At 38.2% G+C, this 18,707-nt stretch overlaps 1 protein-coding gene across 2 annotated transcripts in view; it reads left to right on the top strand.

Annotated features, from left to right (window-relative positions):
• The window catches only part of LOC127644048 (dihydropyrimidinase-related protein 1-like), a 30,733-nt gene that overhangs the window by 4,564 nt on the left and 7,462 nt on the right, over window positions 1-18,707 (top strand). The window contains exons 1-8 of one of the 2 annotated variants that reach the window (XM_052127058.1): window positions 2,439-2,638; window positions 6,119-6,207; window positions 7,804-7,988; window positions 9,162-9,326; window positions 11,087-11,148; window positions 15,602-15,682; window positions 15,886-15,954; window positions 16,063-16,183. In XM_052127058.1, the coding sequence (XP_051983018.1) occupies window positions 2,591-2,638; window positions 6,119-6,207; window positions 7,804-7,988; window positions 9,162-9,326; window positions 11,087-11,148; window positions 15,602-15,682; window positions 15,886-15,954; window positions 16,063-16,183 (820 nt within the window). In that variant the 5' untranslated portion in view covers window positions 2,439-2,590. Of the gene's footprint in view, window positions 1-2,438; window positions 2,639-6,118; window positions 6,208-7,803; window positions 7,989-9,161; window positions 9,327-11,086; window positions 11,149-15,601; window positions 15,683-15,885; window positions 15,955-16,062; window positions 16,184-18,707 lie in introns of those variants that run through there. The other variant, XM_052127057.1, reaches the window with a different exon arrangement.

Here is an 18,707-nt window from a genome sequence, read left to right as displayed (position 1 = left end):
TGGCCTGACAAAGAACGCATGGCGTTCACTCATCCATACGTTCATTCTTCCCTTACAGAGATGAGCTGGTTGTGGAAGATGGAATAGTTATTAAGGGCCACAAAACAGTTATTCCCCACTCACTGCACCGGGAATATATCAATATTGTACATAGAGGTCACCCAGGCTTAGAGTCAACCAGGCGCAGGGCCAGGAGCACTGTTTTTGGCCGTCAATGAACAAAGACATTGCAGAAGAATTGCTATCATGCTCCGTCTGCAACAGCACCAGACCACACCAGCAGAAGGAACCTCTACAGCCACATTCAGTTCCAGCTTTGCCATGGTCTACAGTGGCTACTGATATGTTTGAGTGGCACGGACAACAGTACCAGGTGCTGGTAGACTCGTACTCAGGGTGGTATGAAATCGACCTTCTCCGTGACACAACTTCAGCAGCTGTGATCATAAAGCTGAAAAGGCATTTTTCTGTCCACGGAACACCCCACACCCTAATCAGTGATAATGCGAGGCAATACACAAGCCAGCGTTTCAAGGATTTACGCTGAGCAGTGGGATTTCATTCATGTTACCAGCAGCCCGGCATATCCACAGTCAAGCGGACTGGCAGAAAGAGCAGTCCGTAGTGCCAAACAACTGATGGAAAAATCTCACAGAGATGGGACTGATGTGTATCTAAATCTGCTGAACATCAGGAACATTCCCGTGACCAAGCATTGGGCTCACCTGCAGAACGTCTGATGTCACGGCAGACACGCTCAACTCTTCCTGTCAGCACCAGACTGCTGGAGCCAGCCCGAAGAACACAAAGCGGGTCACTGCCCAACTAAAAAATAAAAGACTCATTCAAAAGCGATACTACGATGCATCAAGCCACCCACTACAGCCGCTTGCAGAGGGACAAGTTGTTAGGATGCAGACCATCAAGGGACACGACCACTTGGGCACTGTGAAGGAAGTGTGCAAGGAACCACGTTCCTACATCATCGAGTCCGATGGAGGAACCTACAGAAGAAATCGTCGTCACATCCTTCCTGTTGCTGAGCCACCACCACGACAGATCAACTCTGAAGACTTTGATCGTCAGTATGCCGGTCCAGCTGCTCCAGACAGTTTCCCATCCACACCACATGCATCTCAAGAGACCCAGGTAACACCTCTGCCCACTAGCGAGCAGCAGAGGCCTGCTGTTCAATCTCCAAAGAAGGTAACACTAGGTAACACACTGTATGTGACACGCTCAGGTCGTGTCTGCAGGCCTAATCCAAAGTATGAACAATGAATATTTAGCTGTTATGGGCTGCGAGCCAAAGACATTGAAGAAAAAAAAAGAGAGAAAAAAAATAAGACTATTTCTGGTTGTAGTGCTTAGCATAAGCCTTATGTTTTAAAAAAAATATATAAAAAAAACAAACAACCTGCATTTAAATATTTTGTTCATTTGATATTGTGTTTAGCTACCACTTAATGCAATGGATTCACATACAATTGTTAAAATGTTTTGTATGTTAAAAGACAAGTGTTTCAATAGAAAATGGAATTGTTATAGTTTGTAAGTTAGTGTCTATTTTTAATATTCTGTTTGCCGTAGAAGACACTAACTAAAGAAAGGGGATGTAGATCATTCTGGTGAATGATAATGTTTGCTAATTGTATGGACACTACAAGACACTGTACTGGACGAAGTGCGCTTGCGCATTAGTTCTGCTGTCCAGCGTGCACATCCTCCCCCGCCAGGTTGATAATATAGTTTGTTGCATGTAGTTGCATAAGTTCATTATACTCGGAAAGCTTTCTGTAATAAATACATTCGACTGGATTCAAAGAACGGACTCATCACTCATTTCAACAAACAAGAACCACATTATAGCGACCACAAGGAAGTTAACTCAACTGGACACTACCGGACCAATTGGTTGCTTAGGAAGCCTGACTGGGTTCACTCAGCAGGCCCAGGATTCAAACTGGCCACCAGGTGTGGTAGTCAGCGTCTTTGTTTGCTGTGCTACCCAGGCCCCAGAGAAGCGTTTTTAAAAGTTGGCATTCCTGTAGCCTGACGCGGTAGCCTACTGCACGAGACGCGGGAAAACAGCCGAACGCGGCGCAACGGCCAAATGCGTCTATTATTCCATAGGAAAGCGTTTGAAAAACAGCGCAAAAGGATGGAAAACAAGTTTGGTGTGAACGGCCCCTTAGCATTTTAGAGGTTTTTAATTCAACCAGATTTTGCCCATTTATGCAATTACCTATTAATTTAATACATTGTACAACATACAAAACGTTCGACTACACTGTCTTCTCTCCCTCTCTCCCTCTCTTTGTTTCACGTGAGGGGGGCGCTCCAACATACAATCCAACACAAAACACGTCTCGCGCTGCCGAACATACGAATACACTTTCATACACACACACACGAGCTGCACACACATATAGGCTACGCTCAAACACACACCCCTCGGGAGATTCTCTCGCTTATCTTGATCTAAGGGAGCGCTGGTTCGTTAAGAGGATTGGTAGCACAAAAGTAGCGGGTGACTGTTTATTTTTCATCTCTTTGCATCCGTAATTTACTCTGGACTGATAAAGAAGAGATGTCTGGGACTGGTTACCAGGGAAAGAAGAATATCCCGCATTTGACGGTAAGATATTGGCTGCGAGGCGACCCTCCGCTACCCGGTAAATCCCTGCGCATGGTGAAACGAGTAGGGATTAAATTCTTAGTGAGCCAGCAAAGCATAAACCAAACCCGCTTAGAAGTGCAATCGACCAACGGGAAGGTGACCATTACTGCTACAATGTGTCAAAGGCAGGCGCACATCCCTGCCATGCCTAAAGCGTGCAGGCATTTCATAGATGCAGATGTAAATAATGAATCAGTGCTTGAATCTAGCTTTGTTGAGAGCGTTTCATTTGACAAATCATAGCGAGTGCATTTGCAGCGGGCAAGACTACAACGTCTGTCGCCAATTACAGAGATCTACCACACTTTTTATGACAATGCACACAAATTGGAGAAATTCATGCCTTGCATGTTATGACTAATGGATTACAAGCGTTACTAATCCTTGTCAAAAGCAATCTTTGCTATCTGCGCCAGTGATTTTAAACATAATCTGGTGCGTATCTAGGAATAGTGTGTAGTAAATGAAGGTTGGATTACTATGCCTTTGCTCTGAATTCACATCCCAAAGACTACCAAGAAAAAGCACACTGGTATGTGTCTATCTGACAGTTGGATGCGAGGTTGCCATGGCAACCTAACATTTCCCTACACTGGCGACTGCTCTCTTCATTGAACCCCACTCATTCCCAGACTGTGAGGTGGAAACCTTGTAAAAAAAAAAAAAAAACCTTGTAAAAAGTGAAACTACAGTTCACTCACAGTTCTACTCCAAAGATGAAAACTCACCGCATGCCATCTCAGATATGTATGACTTTCTTCTGCAGAACACAAAGATTTTTAGAAGAATATTTCAGCTCTGTAGCTCCAAACAATGCAAGTGAATGGTGATCAAAATTTGAAGCTGCAAAAAGCACATAAAGGCAGCAAAAATGTAATCCATATGATTCCAGTCGTTTAATCCAAGTCTTCTGAAGCAATCCAAATGGATTTACATTTTGGTCTGTTCTTTCCCAAAATCGTTTTGATTACTTCCGAAGACATACATTAAACCATTAGAGTGATATTAATAAATTTTTTGCTGCCTTTATGTGCTTTTCTCTCAAACTTTTGGTTACCATTCACTTGCATTGTATGGACCTACGGCCGTGGCCAAAAGTATTGGCAGTGACATAAATGTTGTGTTTCGCAAATTTCTCTGCTTCAGTTGTTGTGGTGTTGATTCACATTGTTTCTAGCTTACGGTGCAGAGTGATCAGATGCATTTTAAATAATTGCAAAAAGCTTAATTTGCCAAAAAAAAAAAAAACATTTCACAGTTTTTTGGTCCTGTCACAAAATGACCAACCAACATAATTTCACTAATCATATCAGCAGCACCTGGGAAAGTGTGAACGAGTACTAGTCAGGTGAAATCACTCTATCATTCTGATTGGATTATAAGAACAGACTGACTGCTATAAAAGGAGGGAAGAAGTACTTCCAATCACTGTGTTCTTGTAAGCAATGGTTACCGCTAAAGAAAGATGTGCAGCCATCATCGCATTGCATAAAAATGGCCTCACATGCAAGGAAATTGCTGCAAGGAATATTGCACCTGAAAGAAACATTTACTGGATCATCAAGAACTTCAAGGAAAGAGGTTCAACTGCAGTGAGGAAGGCTTCAGGACGTCCCAGAGTGTCCAGCAAGCGCCAGGACATCTCCTCCTGAGGAGTCAGCTACGGAATCGTGTCACCACCAGTGCAGAGCTTACTCAATATTGGCAGCAGGTTGGTGCATCTGCACGCTCAGTGAGGCGAAGACTTTTGGACAATGGCCTGGTGTCAAGAAGGGCAGCAAAGAAGCCACCTCTCCAAGAAAAACATCAAGGACAGACTGAAATTCTGCAAGAATTACAAGGATTGGACAGCAGAAAACTGGTTTAAAGATATTTTCTCTGATGAAGCCCCCTTCCGACTGTTTGGGACATCTGGAAAATCGCTAGTCCAGTGAGGAAGAAAAGGTGAACGCTACCATGAGTCCTGTGTCATGCCAACAGTGAAGCATCCTGAGACCATCCATGTGAGGGGATGCTTTTCATCCAAGGGAGTGGGCTCTCTCACAATTCTGCCCAAAAACACTGCCATGAATAAAGAATGGTATCAAAACGTCCTGCAAGAAAAACTTCTCCCAACGATCCAGGAGCTGTGATAATGAAGTGGCTTGGAGATCATTACGTTGAAATTTTGGATCTGTGACCAGGCAACTCCCTGGATCTTAATCCCATAGAGAACCTGTGGTCAATCCTCAAAAGGCGAGTGGACAAACAGAAGCCCACAAATTGTGATCAACTCTGAGCACTAATAAGGCACATATGGATCGCCATCAGTCAGGATTTGGCCCAGAAGCTGATATCCAGCATGCCAGAGCGAACTGTAAATATTGACTCTGCATAAATTGAGTGTTTTTGCCAATAAAAGCCTTTAAAACTTATGAAACGCTTATCATTGTTTTCCAGTATACCATAGAAACATGTGAAAAATGATCTACAAATACTGAAGCAGCAAACTTGAACGTATGTCACTGCCAATACTTGCTATTCAGAGCTGAAATATTCTGCTATAAATAGTAATTTATGTTCTGTAAAAGAAAGAAAGTCCTACACATCTGGGTTGGCATGAGTGTTTGTGAGTAAATGATTGAAGAATTTTTATTTTGGGTGAACTAGTCCTTTAAAGGTTGTTATTTTAACCCTTTAAATAAAATATTGGAGAGTTGTCTGCTCTGTCCCAGACTCGAAGCTCATGCGGGTTGCCAGAATGTTGACACAAATTAGCAGCATCCGTTTTAAAGGATTTCTGGGCTTTAAGCTGTCTCCATCTTCCAAAGGCATCTCCAGTATTTATCATTGTTTTACTACGCCTCTGGTCATGGTGGTTTTTAGACGGATGGAAAGGTTCGTTAAGGTGGTTCGTTTTTAGGCCAGGTGGAATCTGTTATCTCTGATCCAGTTTGTTTGCTGGCTTCAATGGCTGCAGCATGCAGTGTTGTTTGCCTGCAAACTTGTTCAAATCTGGCAACCTGGCAGTGTCGAAATACTATTGGTGAGTGGCAGTGAGTGGGATCACACAGGCCAAAACATAAACAGAAATTCTAGCCTGGAATGGAAACTTCAAAGTAGAATATACTGGCTGTAGCATTGTTATCGGAGAAGCCAGTATTTCAACTTAGCATGTTTCCTAATCCTCTAATGACTTATTATGGTCAATTTATGATTTAGTACAGTAAAAATATTACATTTAGCACCTTTAAAGAGCCATTTCTACCCTATCTGACCATTTAAAATGATCTATGATGGTATATCCAATGTATTCAAGTAGTTTCAGGCATATTAAATAATATTTTCTGACTTGAAATGAAAGGTAACCACTTGGATCACATTTACAGTGTATATTTTTTTCTCTCTATCTGTGGTTTTTACATTTCACTGATCTGTAAACGTTTTTCTCTTCTTCAGAGTGATCGGCTGCTGATTAAAGGAGGAAGAGTAGTTAATGATGATCAATCCCTCTATTCGGATGTCTATGTTGAAGATGGACTTATTAAGTAAAACACCACTCCCAGAGACACACACACACACACACACACACACACACACACACACACACACAATCAAATATAATGTTTTACATGCATTAACTATTTAATCAGTAACACTTTGCAATAAGGTTTGATTCCTTAACATTGGTTAAAGCTGAAGTATGTAATTTCTGTAGCGCCACCGAACAAAATAAAAAAAAACTTCTGAATACGCCCTTCATCTTCAGTTGCTCAAACAGTCAGAGACTCACCCAAAACAAACACAGAAATTTTTATAGCACCACAGAGACAAAATGTTTACTGTTTTCGAGAAAATGAACCTATTAATTACTTACCTATAGTTGTCTCTGCATATTAAGCTGGGATTGAAGAATATTTTAACACTTAAAATATTACATACTTCAGATTTAATGCATAAGGTATAGTGCACAAACAATGAGCAATGCTTTTTGTATGTATTAATCTTGGCTAATTTCAGTTTAAAAGTAGTCTACTGTTGTTCATTGTTTGTTTTTGTTAGTTCATTATGCATGCAACTAATATTAACGTTTAAAACATTTAATGTAAATAATAGATTAGTTCAGATGTAACAGTCCAGAATGACCTTTTTTACTGCCGTATTTGCCATGGTAAATGTACTCTAAACAGCTACAGTAAGCAAGTAGGTATAGCTGCAGCCTGGAGACAAAATGGGGCACAATCTCCAAAAGAGGGTGGGTTATGCTCCAGAAGGGGTTGTGGTTACTCCAAAAGGGGTTACGCCAACTCCAAAAGTGGGGCGTCACTTCCACTCATGGTTAAGGCTAGGGAAAGGGTTAGGTAAGGGGCTCTCTATATCTTAAATGGTGGTATGGAGCTCTCGCTCCTTTGTGTAACAATGCCTGCAAATATATCCTTCTCACAGTAAGTGACGCTATAATCATACTCTTTAAGTAGGCGGGAGCGGAATGCATCAAGGCTCATACTTTCCAGAAGCAAACTGTGCATGTAGTTGTTTGCTTTTATATAAGAAATTTGCTAGTAAATGTAGAAATGAATATTAACCAAAATTAAAAGTGTTTTAAAAGTATTGTTCATTGTTAGTTAGTGTTAACCATTCCGTTAACTAATATTAACAAATACAACTACATTGTAAAGTGTAAAGATGCACAAAACCCACCAATCCCAGTCATACGCCGAGGTTCTTTAATGGTACTTTGCATCACCTTTCTTAAGCAAAGAACCCTCTTCTTTTCAAGAGCCATTTTATTATATTCTTGATGTTACTGTACATTATGAATTCTTCATTCATTAATGAGAAAAAAGGGAAATCCTCCTGGGTTATTAGAAACACCAGTATACCTACATAGATGTTTTTCAAAAGAACGATTAATTTAAACAAGGTTATCCTATGGCTGCAAAACACTTTTTGGAACTCTTAAGAGTGTGTATTGTATACCAAAATTAAGATTTTTTTCATTTAATATATTACATTTGTATTGTTGCATTACCTAAACTGAAGGCTATAGGAAGCATAAGTTCATTTGATAACTTTACTCCCAATAATGTTTTTCTCCTTTTCTTTTCTGACCCTCTTCATCAATCCCTCCATCTTTCCTTCAGACAGGTTGGGGAGAACCTGATTGTGCCGGGGGGTGTGAAGGTGATTGAGGCTAATGGGTGTATGGTGATACCTGGAGGCATTGATGTGAACACCTGCCTGCTTAAGCCCTACCTGGGCACCTCGCCTGTGGATGACTTCTACCAGGGTACCAAAGCTGCACTGGCAGGAGGAACTACCATGATCAGTGAGTTTGGATGGACAGTTAACTTGATGTATAGGTTAAACATAGATATTTATAGTTTGTTGAAAAATATTTGCACTTAAAATGATATGGTTGTCTTATTTGATCATTGGTCAATGTATGTTGAACATTTAGGATACAGTGCCAAATGCTCTGGTTTGGCACATCCTCCCTAACAGGGACTTCAATTGTACTCACTTGTATCTTTCTCTAAAGCAAATTAGCATTCCAAAAGAGCTGTTAATTTTGGATTCCAAAAACCTGGAAGAGAATTAGCATTTTCAAGCCAGTGGTTCAATCTGGATTTTCCTATAGAATAGAATAGAATAGAATAGAATAGAATGTCTTATTACCACATGCGAGGTCGGTGGAAACTGTTGTTGGTAAAGCTATGTAACATACATGGGACAGTGTGTAAAAGTGCAAATGGGTGAATGTAAAATACTATAATAATAATAATAATAATAATAATAATAATAATACGCTTAACCTTTGTGTTGTGTCTGTTTGGGCTAACACATTTGGTAAAAAATTTAATTATGACATGATTTGTACTTCTTTTTTACATACATATTTTAAATATATATGTATTTTTTTATTGATAGAAGGATTCATTGAACTGAGCTTATAGCAGTCTAATGAGTGGCACTCCCTGCAGAAAAAAAATTTAACAATATTAAATGTAATAACTTAATAACCACTTGCTTGATCTAAACAAAATAGGTCCCATTTTAAAGCTTAGAGTCTGGACTTTACAATGCTTATAGCTGACTCTACCATGACAATTTTACAAACGTGATCAAATATGGTACATTTTACATGGCTAATAGTATTTTACATACAGTATGTTACTATGTAAAATACTATGTACAATGTACACAATAATACAATATATATATAAAATTATACAAATTGCTATCTAAAATGCAATACATAATTAAATCTAACTATGCAATACATTGCAATCTACAATACACAAACTGTGAGATAGTACAGACAGATTAAAGATGGATAAGGTTAACATGTAAAGGAAACAAGATCTATACCTGTGATTTGACATTCTGGTGTTCCTATTTTGTTCTTTGATAAGAAAACTCAAAAATATAATTAGAAAAATCCTTGATATTATAGTGTATAGAAAATCTCAAGGACATTTTGTACTGTCTTCGGTTTCAGTCGACCACGTGAGTCCACTGCCAGGGGACAGTGTTTTGGAGGTCTTTGAGAAGTGGCAGGAAGCAGCCGAAAGGAAGTGCTGCTGTGATTATTCATTCCATGTGGATATCCCACAGTGGAATGAAGGTGTAAAGGAAGAGCTTGAGCTGCTGGTACAGGAAAAAGGTAAACACACTACATGTTGTTTATATATTACTGTGGGTTTGACTCAATCAGCTTCCTAGTTCACTAGTCAGGGCAATGATCAGGGAGTCGGCCATTTCTAGTCTCTATTGGCACTACCATCTCACAGGACCTGAAGTGGGAGATACACATCGACTCCATTGTGAAAAAGGCCCAGCAGAGGTTGTACTTCCTTCGCCAGCTGAGGAAGTTCAACCTGCCACCAGTGCTGCTGAAACAGTTCTACTCAGCAGTCATTGAGTCTGTCCTCTGCACTTCAATACCTGTCTGGTTTGGTACAGCTACGAAATCAGACATCAGAAGACTACAAAGGACAGTTCGGTCTGCTGAGAGGATTATTGGTTGCCCCCTGCCCCCCCTTCAAGAACTATACACTTCCAGAGTGAGGAAAAAGGCTGTAAAAATCACTCTGGACCCCACTCACCCTGCCCACTACCTTTTTGAACTGTTGCTTTCTGGCCGGCGCTTCAGAGCACTGAACACCAGAACCGTCAGACACAGGAACAGTTTTTTCCCTCAGGCCATCCATCTAATGAACAATTAAATTGCCCCATTGAGCAATAATGATGTGCAATACACAGTTTAATTTTAATTTTAATTTATATTATCCAACATATCCACTTCTGCCATTACTTACATTGCTCTGTACATAATATAAAGTTTTTTGTTCTTTATATAACAGATTGTATTAGATTTGCACTACGTATGTATGTGGGTATGTATGAAGGTGAGTGTATGTATATGTATAATTATTTATTTTGTGTTCTTTTTTGTTTTTAATTACCTATGTCTTGCTGCTGTTTTTGGTATTGTTTGTATTGTTGTAGACTGGAAGCTCCTGTCACCAAGACAAATTCCTTGTATGTATAAGCATACTTGGCAATAAAGCTGATTCTGATTCTGAATACATTCCAGTGCACTGAAACGTTCAGTTCCCTAAACATTCCCAGAAAGCACCGTAAAAACCAGGGAGCATCGTTGCTCACTGCAGTATGTTCCCTTACCAGAAACGTCATCATGTCTTCTGAAGTCTTTCAAGTCTTTAGAATACGAGCACAAGTGTAAAAATTATTTTCTCTTGAAAAGAGATGTTCTTTGTAATGCCTTTCATCCATAACGACCATGAAATGCAATCAATCTTTTAGATATTAGAGTTGTTAAAAGAAGGTTAAAAATACTCTCCACTATGGTTTAAATATGTTGTCCATCATAACATTATTGTTCTAACAAACTCTAGTCTGCTGTCAAACGCAACTCCTCACGTGCCCACAAAATTATGCTTTTTTGCGTTTTTCTTTGTCATTTTATTTATGTCATTTATTTTTCATAATAACACTGTATGTTTGAATTTCTACCACAAACACATTCAACAGTGTCATTTATACAGCAATGTTGTTTATTAATTCCAGTTGCATTTAAAAGCTCAAACACGTACTTGTGTGGCAGATGATTTAAGTGTCCCAATGCTCAGTGGATGAACACCCTTGTCAGTGCCAATTTGTGTTCATGTTCACTATATACTGATTCACAACATATGGAGCTACAGAGCTGATTGAGACACATCCAGAGACATTTATTAATTTCATACATGTGCAAAACTCAAAGTATACTTTTGAAGCCTTAATCAGTTCCTTAATCATAATGTTCTTTTACAACTTGACTTTTATTTGATTATTAACACGTCTTTGAAAATACTTTCAAAAATGATCTGTTATCTTATTAATGTTATCTTGTTTTGGCAGGAATCAACTCTTTCCAGGTGTACATGGCTTATAAAGGTTTATTCCAAATGACTGACTCTCAGGTTAGTTCAAGAAATATCCAGGGTTTAACACAATTTAAGCTCAATTGACAGCATTTATGGCATAATATTTATTACCACAAAATAGAGTCAAAAAAAGCAAAAATCTTGATTGAAGTAAAGCAATTACAATGGAAGGGAATGGGGCCAGTCCAAAAACATTAAAATACACTGTTTTAAAAGTATAGCCACAAGATGTAAGCATTATGCATGTTAATATGATTTTAATGTGATAAAGTCACTTATTAACCTTATAAGTGCCATGATGACCTAATGCTGGTAAACCCTTTAAGCTATTTTACCACACTAAAATCATGTAGAACAGAGATTTTATCACTAAAATAATTCTAAGATGTATAATATTTACATCGTATGGCTATAGTTTTGAAACAGGGTATATGCTTAATGTTTATGGTCTGGCCCCATTAACGTCCATTCTAAGTGCTTTACAGTAACCCATGCTGAAAATATTTTCTGTGGTAATCGATAATATGCTACAAATGCAGTCGATTGGGCTTAACTTGTCAAGTCAAGTCAATTTTATTTGTATAGCGCCTTTCACGCCTTTCAAAGCAGCTTTACAGAAGATCAGCATTAACAGACGATAAAACTGTAATGTCTATAAAGTCGATTAATCATCATTGTTTAATTTAGATAAAATACGGTTTTTAATAGTGTTTAAAAATAATTAAATGATAATTGTATTAATAACCCCAGTGAGCAAGCTGTAGGCGACTGTGGCAAGGAACACAAAACTCCAGAAGATGTGGATTAATAGAGAAAAATAACCTTGGGAGAAACCAGACTCACTGTGGGGGCCAGTTCCCCTCTGGCTAACATTATGAATGTAATGTAAATATTAATTATGTATAGGTAAAATCATGGTTTAAAATTTTTAAACTAAGTGTTAAGGGTCAGTGATTAAACATCGATTGTGTTTGAACTGTAAGATTAATGACCAAAGTCTTTGAAGTCCATCTTGATTAATTGCAGAAGTTCACATAGATGCAATTGTCCTTGTTAATTGGCTGATGAAGGCTTTTGTTGGCAATAGTTAGTCTAAGCATTTCATTTCAAGATCGTAGTCCATAAATAGACCGAGGTGATGCAGGTTGGAGTTGGCATCATTTCATCCTCTGAAGTCCGTCATAATAGATTGAAGTGATGTTTGGCTGGCACTGGCTGCATGTAGTCATCATCATTCTGCGACATGTAGCAGTGGAGTCCAACATGAAGCAGGAATGGTGCTGGATCCAGCCGGTTCTGGTGACCTCAGGATAGGAGTCCCGAGGTTGAGACAGGGAAACAAATAAAAAGATGTAAGCGTAGATGCCATTTAATTTATTGCAGAGTTAGAGATCATGCTCAATGTTTCTGGTTTCTGGTTCCGGCAGACCCAACTAAAGCAGCCTAATTGTGGGTTGGAGGATAAATTAGGTGTATGCCTGGCTATATAGATGAGTCTTTAGTCTAGACTTAAACTGAGAGAGTGTGTCTGCATCTCGAACAGTGTTTGGGAGACTATTCCATAGTTTAGGAGCCAAATATGAAAAAGATCTTCCTCCTTTAGTGGATTTTGATATTCTAGGAACTATTAATAGGCCAGAATTTTGCGATCTTAATGAACGTGTTGGAATATAGCGTGACAGAAGATCACTTAAGTACTGCGGAGCTAGACCATTCAAAGCTTTGTACGTAGTTAACAGAATTTTAAAATCAATATGGAATTTAACAGGTAGCCAATGTAACGATGATAAAATGGGGCTAATATGATCATATTTCTTGGTTCTCGTCAGCACTCTGGCTGCTGCAATTTGAACCAATTGAAGTTTATTTATTGATCTTGCTGGACATCCTCCCAGTAATGCATTACAATAATCTAGTCTTGAGGTCATGAACGCATGAATTAGTTTTTCGGCATCAGCAACCGAGAGCATATGCCTTAATTTAGCAATATTTCTTAGGTGGAAGAATGCTGTTCTACAAACATTTGTAATTTGATTTTCAAAGGACAGATTGGTATCAAATATAACACCTAAGTTCTTACGCTGTTGACGATGATGTAACAGTACATCCATCTAGAGTCAAATTATATTTTAGCGGCTTATTTTTAGAGTTTTTGGTCCAATAATTAGAACCTCTGTTTTGTCAGAATTGAGTAGAAGGAAATTTCTGGCCATCCAATCTTTTATTTCATTGATACACTCTGCTAATTTTGAGAATTGTGAAATCTCATCAGGTTTTGAAGAAATATAAAGTTGTGTATCGTCAGCATAACAGTGGAAACTTATTCCACGATTCCTGATAATATCTCCCAGGGGAAGCATATACATGGAGAAAAGCAGAGGCCCTAAAACTGATCCCTGTGGCACTCCATATTTTACTTTTGTTTGGTTTGACAATTCCTCATTTACATAGACAAAGTGGTAGCAGTCTGCTAAATATGACCTAAACCATACTAATGCACTCCACAAATTCCAACATAATTCTCCAGCCTATTCAAGAGAATATCGTGATCTATCGTGTCGAATGCAGCACTAAGATCTAAAAGCACTAGAAGAGAAATGCAGCCGCGATCAGATGATAACAGCAAGTTATTTGTAACTCTGATAAGTGCAGTCTCTGTACTGTGATGAGGCCTAAATCCTGATTGAAATTCTTCATATATACTATTTCTCTGTAGAAATGAACATATTTGGGAGGATACTACCTTTTCTAGTATTTTTGACATAAACGGGAGATTTGAAATCGGTCTATAATTAGCAAGTTCTCCAGGATCAAGTTGTGGCTTCTTAATTAGTGGTTTGATAATTGCCATTTTAAAGTTTCTTGGGACATGTCCTAAGCATAGCGAGGAGTTAATGATATTAAGAAGAGGTTAGTTGGTATAGGATCTAACAAACAAGTTGTGGCGTTTGATGTTTCGATAAGTTTTGTTAGCTCTTTATGACCTATGATAGCGAAGGATTGAAGTTGCACATGAGGGAAATTATTCAACACTGTTTTCTGAGGTGCTATGACAGATGATTGCATAATTCCAATTTTATTTCTGATTATTTCAATTTTATCTGTAAAGAAATCCATGAAGTCATTACTCTTGAGCTGTGACGTAATATCTGGTTCTGTTGAGGCTTTATTCCTAACCAATTTAGCCACAGTACTGAATAAACATCTAGGATTGTTGTGGTTATTTTCTATGAGTTTACTAAAATATGCTGATTTGCAGCTTTTAGTGCTTGTCTGTATCCACAGACACTATCCTTCCATGCACCACGAAATACTTCTAATTTTGTATTTTTCCACATGCGCTCCATTTTCCGAGCTGCTCTCTTGAGAGCATGAGTGTGATCATTGTACCATGGTGCAGGGCTTATTTCTTTAATTTTCTTTAATCGAAGTGGGGCGACAACATCAAGGGTGCTAGAGAAGACTGCATTTAAATGTTTTGTTATTTCATCAAGTTCTTCTGGGCTTTGGGGTTTATTGAGTATATGAGATAGATCCGGAAGAGTATTAGTGAAGCTATCTTTAGTGGTCGAAAGAATAGTTCTACCTGAATGATAGCATGGTGTAGATTGAGTAACATTAGCTGATTGCAGCATGCAAGAGACGAGGTAATGATCCGAGATGTCATCGCTCTGCTGCAGAATTTCTATATTATCAACATCAACTCCATATGAAAGAATTAAATCTAGCGTATGATTATGGCGATGAGTTGGTCCGGTCACATTTTGTCTGACTCCAAGAGAGTTGAGAATATCGATAAATGCTAATCCCAATGTATCATTTTCATTATCTATGTGAATGTTGAAGTCACCAACAATTAAGGCTCTATCTACAGTAATTACAAGATCTGATAAAAAATTTGCAAATTCACTAAGGAAATCTGAATATGGCCCGGGTGATCTATACACTGTAGCAAGGGTAAAGGACGACAGAGATTTTTTATTTTTATTTGTATTTGATGGTGTCACATTAAGCATTATTAGTTCAAAAGACTTACATTTATATCCTGTCCTCTGAGTAACACCAAAAACTTAACTGTATATTGTAGCAACACCTCCTCCTCGACCCTTCAGACGAGGCTCATGTTTATAACAATAACCTGGGGGAGTAGATTCATTTAAACTAATATATTCATCCGGTTTAAGCCAGGTTTCAGTCAAACAGAGCGCATCCAATCTATGATCTGTAATCATTTCATTGACAATCAGTGCTTTGTTAGAAAGAGATCTAATGTTTAGTAGCCCTATTTTTATATGATGTGTATTTTTAATTTGTTTGTTTTGTTCAAGTTTGACCTTAATCAAATTTTTTCTAAATGAAAACTTGTATTGAACCAGGAACTGTAACTATGTAAAAAACTATTGTATTGAACAGTAACTATCTTCCTATGTTTCTATGTTCACAGCCATATAAATAACTCATAGGATTTATCTCTTTCTCACTCCTTCAGTTGTATGAAGCATTTTCATTCCTTAAGGAGCTAGGTGCGGTGGTGCTGGTCCATGCAGAGAATGGAGACCTCATAGCCCAGGTAACCATCAACATATACGTGTACTGTCATCCTGTATTCAAAAACAGGATCATACTGTAAAATTGTTGTGACTGTGATGTTATAACAGTAACAAAGGCTTCATAATCATGTATGATTAAGTTATTGCAGTTGCAAAGGGAACATTTTGACTTTTATTATCTGTGCACACATTATGACATTATTGTTACGTTATTGTGTTCCAGGAGCAAAGCAAAATTTTGGGAATGGGCATTAATGGTCCAGAGGGCCACCCACTGAGCCGCCCAGAGGAGGTGGGATCGATAAGCAAATTCATTAAAAGAATAACCAGACTAACAGTTTATCCATTCAGATTCTGATTGGTGAATAAAGTATTCTGACGTAACTGGTTTGTTTCTCAGCTGGAGGCGGAGGCTGTTTTCCGTGCCATCACCCTCGGCAACCGAGTCAATTGCCCAGTCTACATTACCAAAGTGATGAGTAAGAGTGCAGCTGAGACTGTGACCCAGGCACGGAGGAAAGGTAACTCTATGTAATCTACTTATAAGTTTAATTAAAGGAATTTTCCCAGTTCAATACAAGTTAAACTCAATCGACAGCATTTGTGACATAATGTTGATTATCAAAGAAAATATTTTCAGCTAGTCCGCAATTCAATGGGCAAGGCCATGAAGTTTTGGTATTTTCATGCAAGCATGCCCTAAGTCTAGGCGCAAGTGGGTTTGCATATTGCAAATTGCAATTTAGTACTGAGGTTCTTCTCTGGTTATTCCTGCCTCTGCGTCCTATTATATAGTCCATTACTTCAAGCACCAATCATTTAAACAAATACAGCACATTAATAAGAAGTTGGTAGTGTAAATGATCAGGCACATTTCTATAACAGTGACACACAGTCCTTTTATATGCATGGAAAATGCATATAAAATTTCCTTTAAATTTTAGAGAATGAAAGTATTAGTAATCATTTTCGTCTGCTGACAACAAATAGTGGCTAGTAGTAACAGTGATTGTATCAGGCACTTCACTTCTACCGGTCGATTTTGATTTTGAAAAAATACATGTATTTATTGAAACACAAACAAATTAAACCAAATAAATGTAAAATACCAACACATTCTCACACCCCAACTCGTCACATATGGACGCTTGGCCAGGACCCCTTGGCGTCACTTATTGACGCACTGGGTATACCTTTGGCGTCATTTTTCAACGTGCAGGGTAGTCCGATAGACTTCTATATTGTTAAACTCACCGATGAATGCGGTTAAACTCACCGATGAATGCGGTTGCCTATGAAGCAGCTAAACCTTTGCTGAGAGGGCACTTTGATATCAGATTGTGAGGGTTTTTAAACATAAAAAAACAGTTGGAGGGCCAGATAAAGATGATCTGGGGGCCACCATTATACTAGCCCTGGCATAGATCATTTATTGTAGCCTATTCCTTTTTATTTTTATTTATTGCAGTCTCGACTCTCGACCCATTCGCAGCCCAAGACGTCAAATTTCAACGCTACAGGCTCCGGTTCTATCGGACTACCCTGCACGTTGAAAAATGACACCAAAGATATACCCAGTGCATCAATAAGTAACGCCAAGGGGTCCTGGACGCTTCGTCCATATGTGACGAGTTGGGGTGTGAGAATGTGTTGATAATACACCTCAAACGAAACGAAAAATAGTAAAAAAAATCATACCAAATCCAAACATTTTACTCTGTCCAACTTCTGCCCCTTTTGCAGTGACTTAAGCATAAAATACCAATATAAATTAGATCATAAATAGAACTGTAAATATAAACGTAATGATAATAACTGCAAATAAGTCATGACCGAAAGATAGTTTATAATTTATAAATAATTTTTTCTCAAAACGGCTACAACAGTGATTGTCAGGAACTTAATTTAAGAGTTTGGACATGAACTTTATTAGCATCTGCTGGTGGAATTTCCAAACTGCAAATGCAAGAACTGAATTTGGACTTTGTGCCGAGTTAAGACATGGTATTGAAACATTTTAGCGCAACAACAAAATTCTTAGGAAAATAGTTAGTTGCACTTTGCTCCGCTTCGTTTACATAAAATACACCCACAGTTTGCGTGCCTACACCCACATTAGCGCAAACACTCCCACCCAAACCCTTTTGCGCTGGTGCAAAATTGCACTTAGAATTAGTGCTATCATGAAAATTGGATAAGACATTGCACACGCTTTGCACACTTATGAAAATAAAGCCATACAGCTGTGATAATACACAAGTTAACAGAAGAATTAATGCGAATGCTTTTATAAAATTATAAGCTTCACATTTTTGCCTTTAAACCCTCCAAAAATTGGCCCCATTAATTTCCATTGCAAGTGCCTCACTGTAACCTCCACTCGAAAAGGAGGGACGAGTCAAATTAAGTTTTTGTGTTAATCAGCATTATGTCAGAAATGCTGTTGATTGAGGTTAACTTGTATTGAACCCGTATTCCTTTTAGACATTTACAAATAAATTATAAATCTAAACTGGAAAAATAAGTGTTGCATGTTGTAATCTTTCCTTTCCATGAATAAATAGATGCCATTACATCAAGCTTTAACAAAATCATACAAAAATAAATAAATAAACATTTATTTGTTTTTAGGATTATTTCTTGATTATGTCTACTATGACTTTCTATTTTGACCAAACTTCAATACATAATTCTTTAACTGATTTGAATACAAACAGATTCTCTTAAAGGAAGATGAAAATTTTATACTGATCACACTTTGAATTTGGCAACAGGCGCTCGAAAGTACTACTACTGAAATCTGTCTCAGTTTACCAAAATTCAAACCACTGTCCCCAGTGGTCACATCTGGAATTGTTGTTTAGGTGAAATATCCACAGTGTGGTGCCAAAAGCGAGTTGTATTTTTGTTGTAAATTATGTAATACAGTCCACAGGAATTTTAGTAAGCCCTAACCCAAAACCCCAACCCTAAACCTAACCGTCAGTGGAGTAAAAATGTAATTTTAGAGCCAAAATGCAACTGTCCGAATCACACTCGCCATTG

Source organism: Xyrauchen texanus, chromosome 5 (genome assembly GCF_025860055.1).
Source record: "Xyrauchen texanus isolate HMW12.3.18 chromosome 5, RBS_HiC_50CHRs, whole genome shotgun sequence".
Taxonomy (NCBI): domain Eukaryota; kingdom Metazoa; phylum Chordata; class Actinopteri; order Cypriniformes; family Catostomidae; genus Xyrauchen; species Xyrauchen texanus.
Note: the sequence above shows the minus strand (reverse complement) of the source record. Positions and strands in the feature narration are given on the sequence as shown.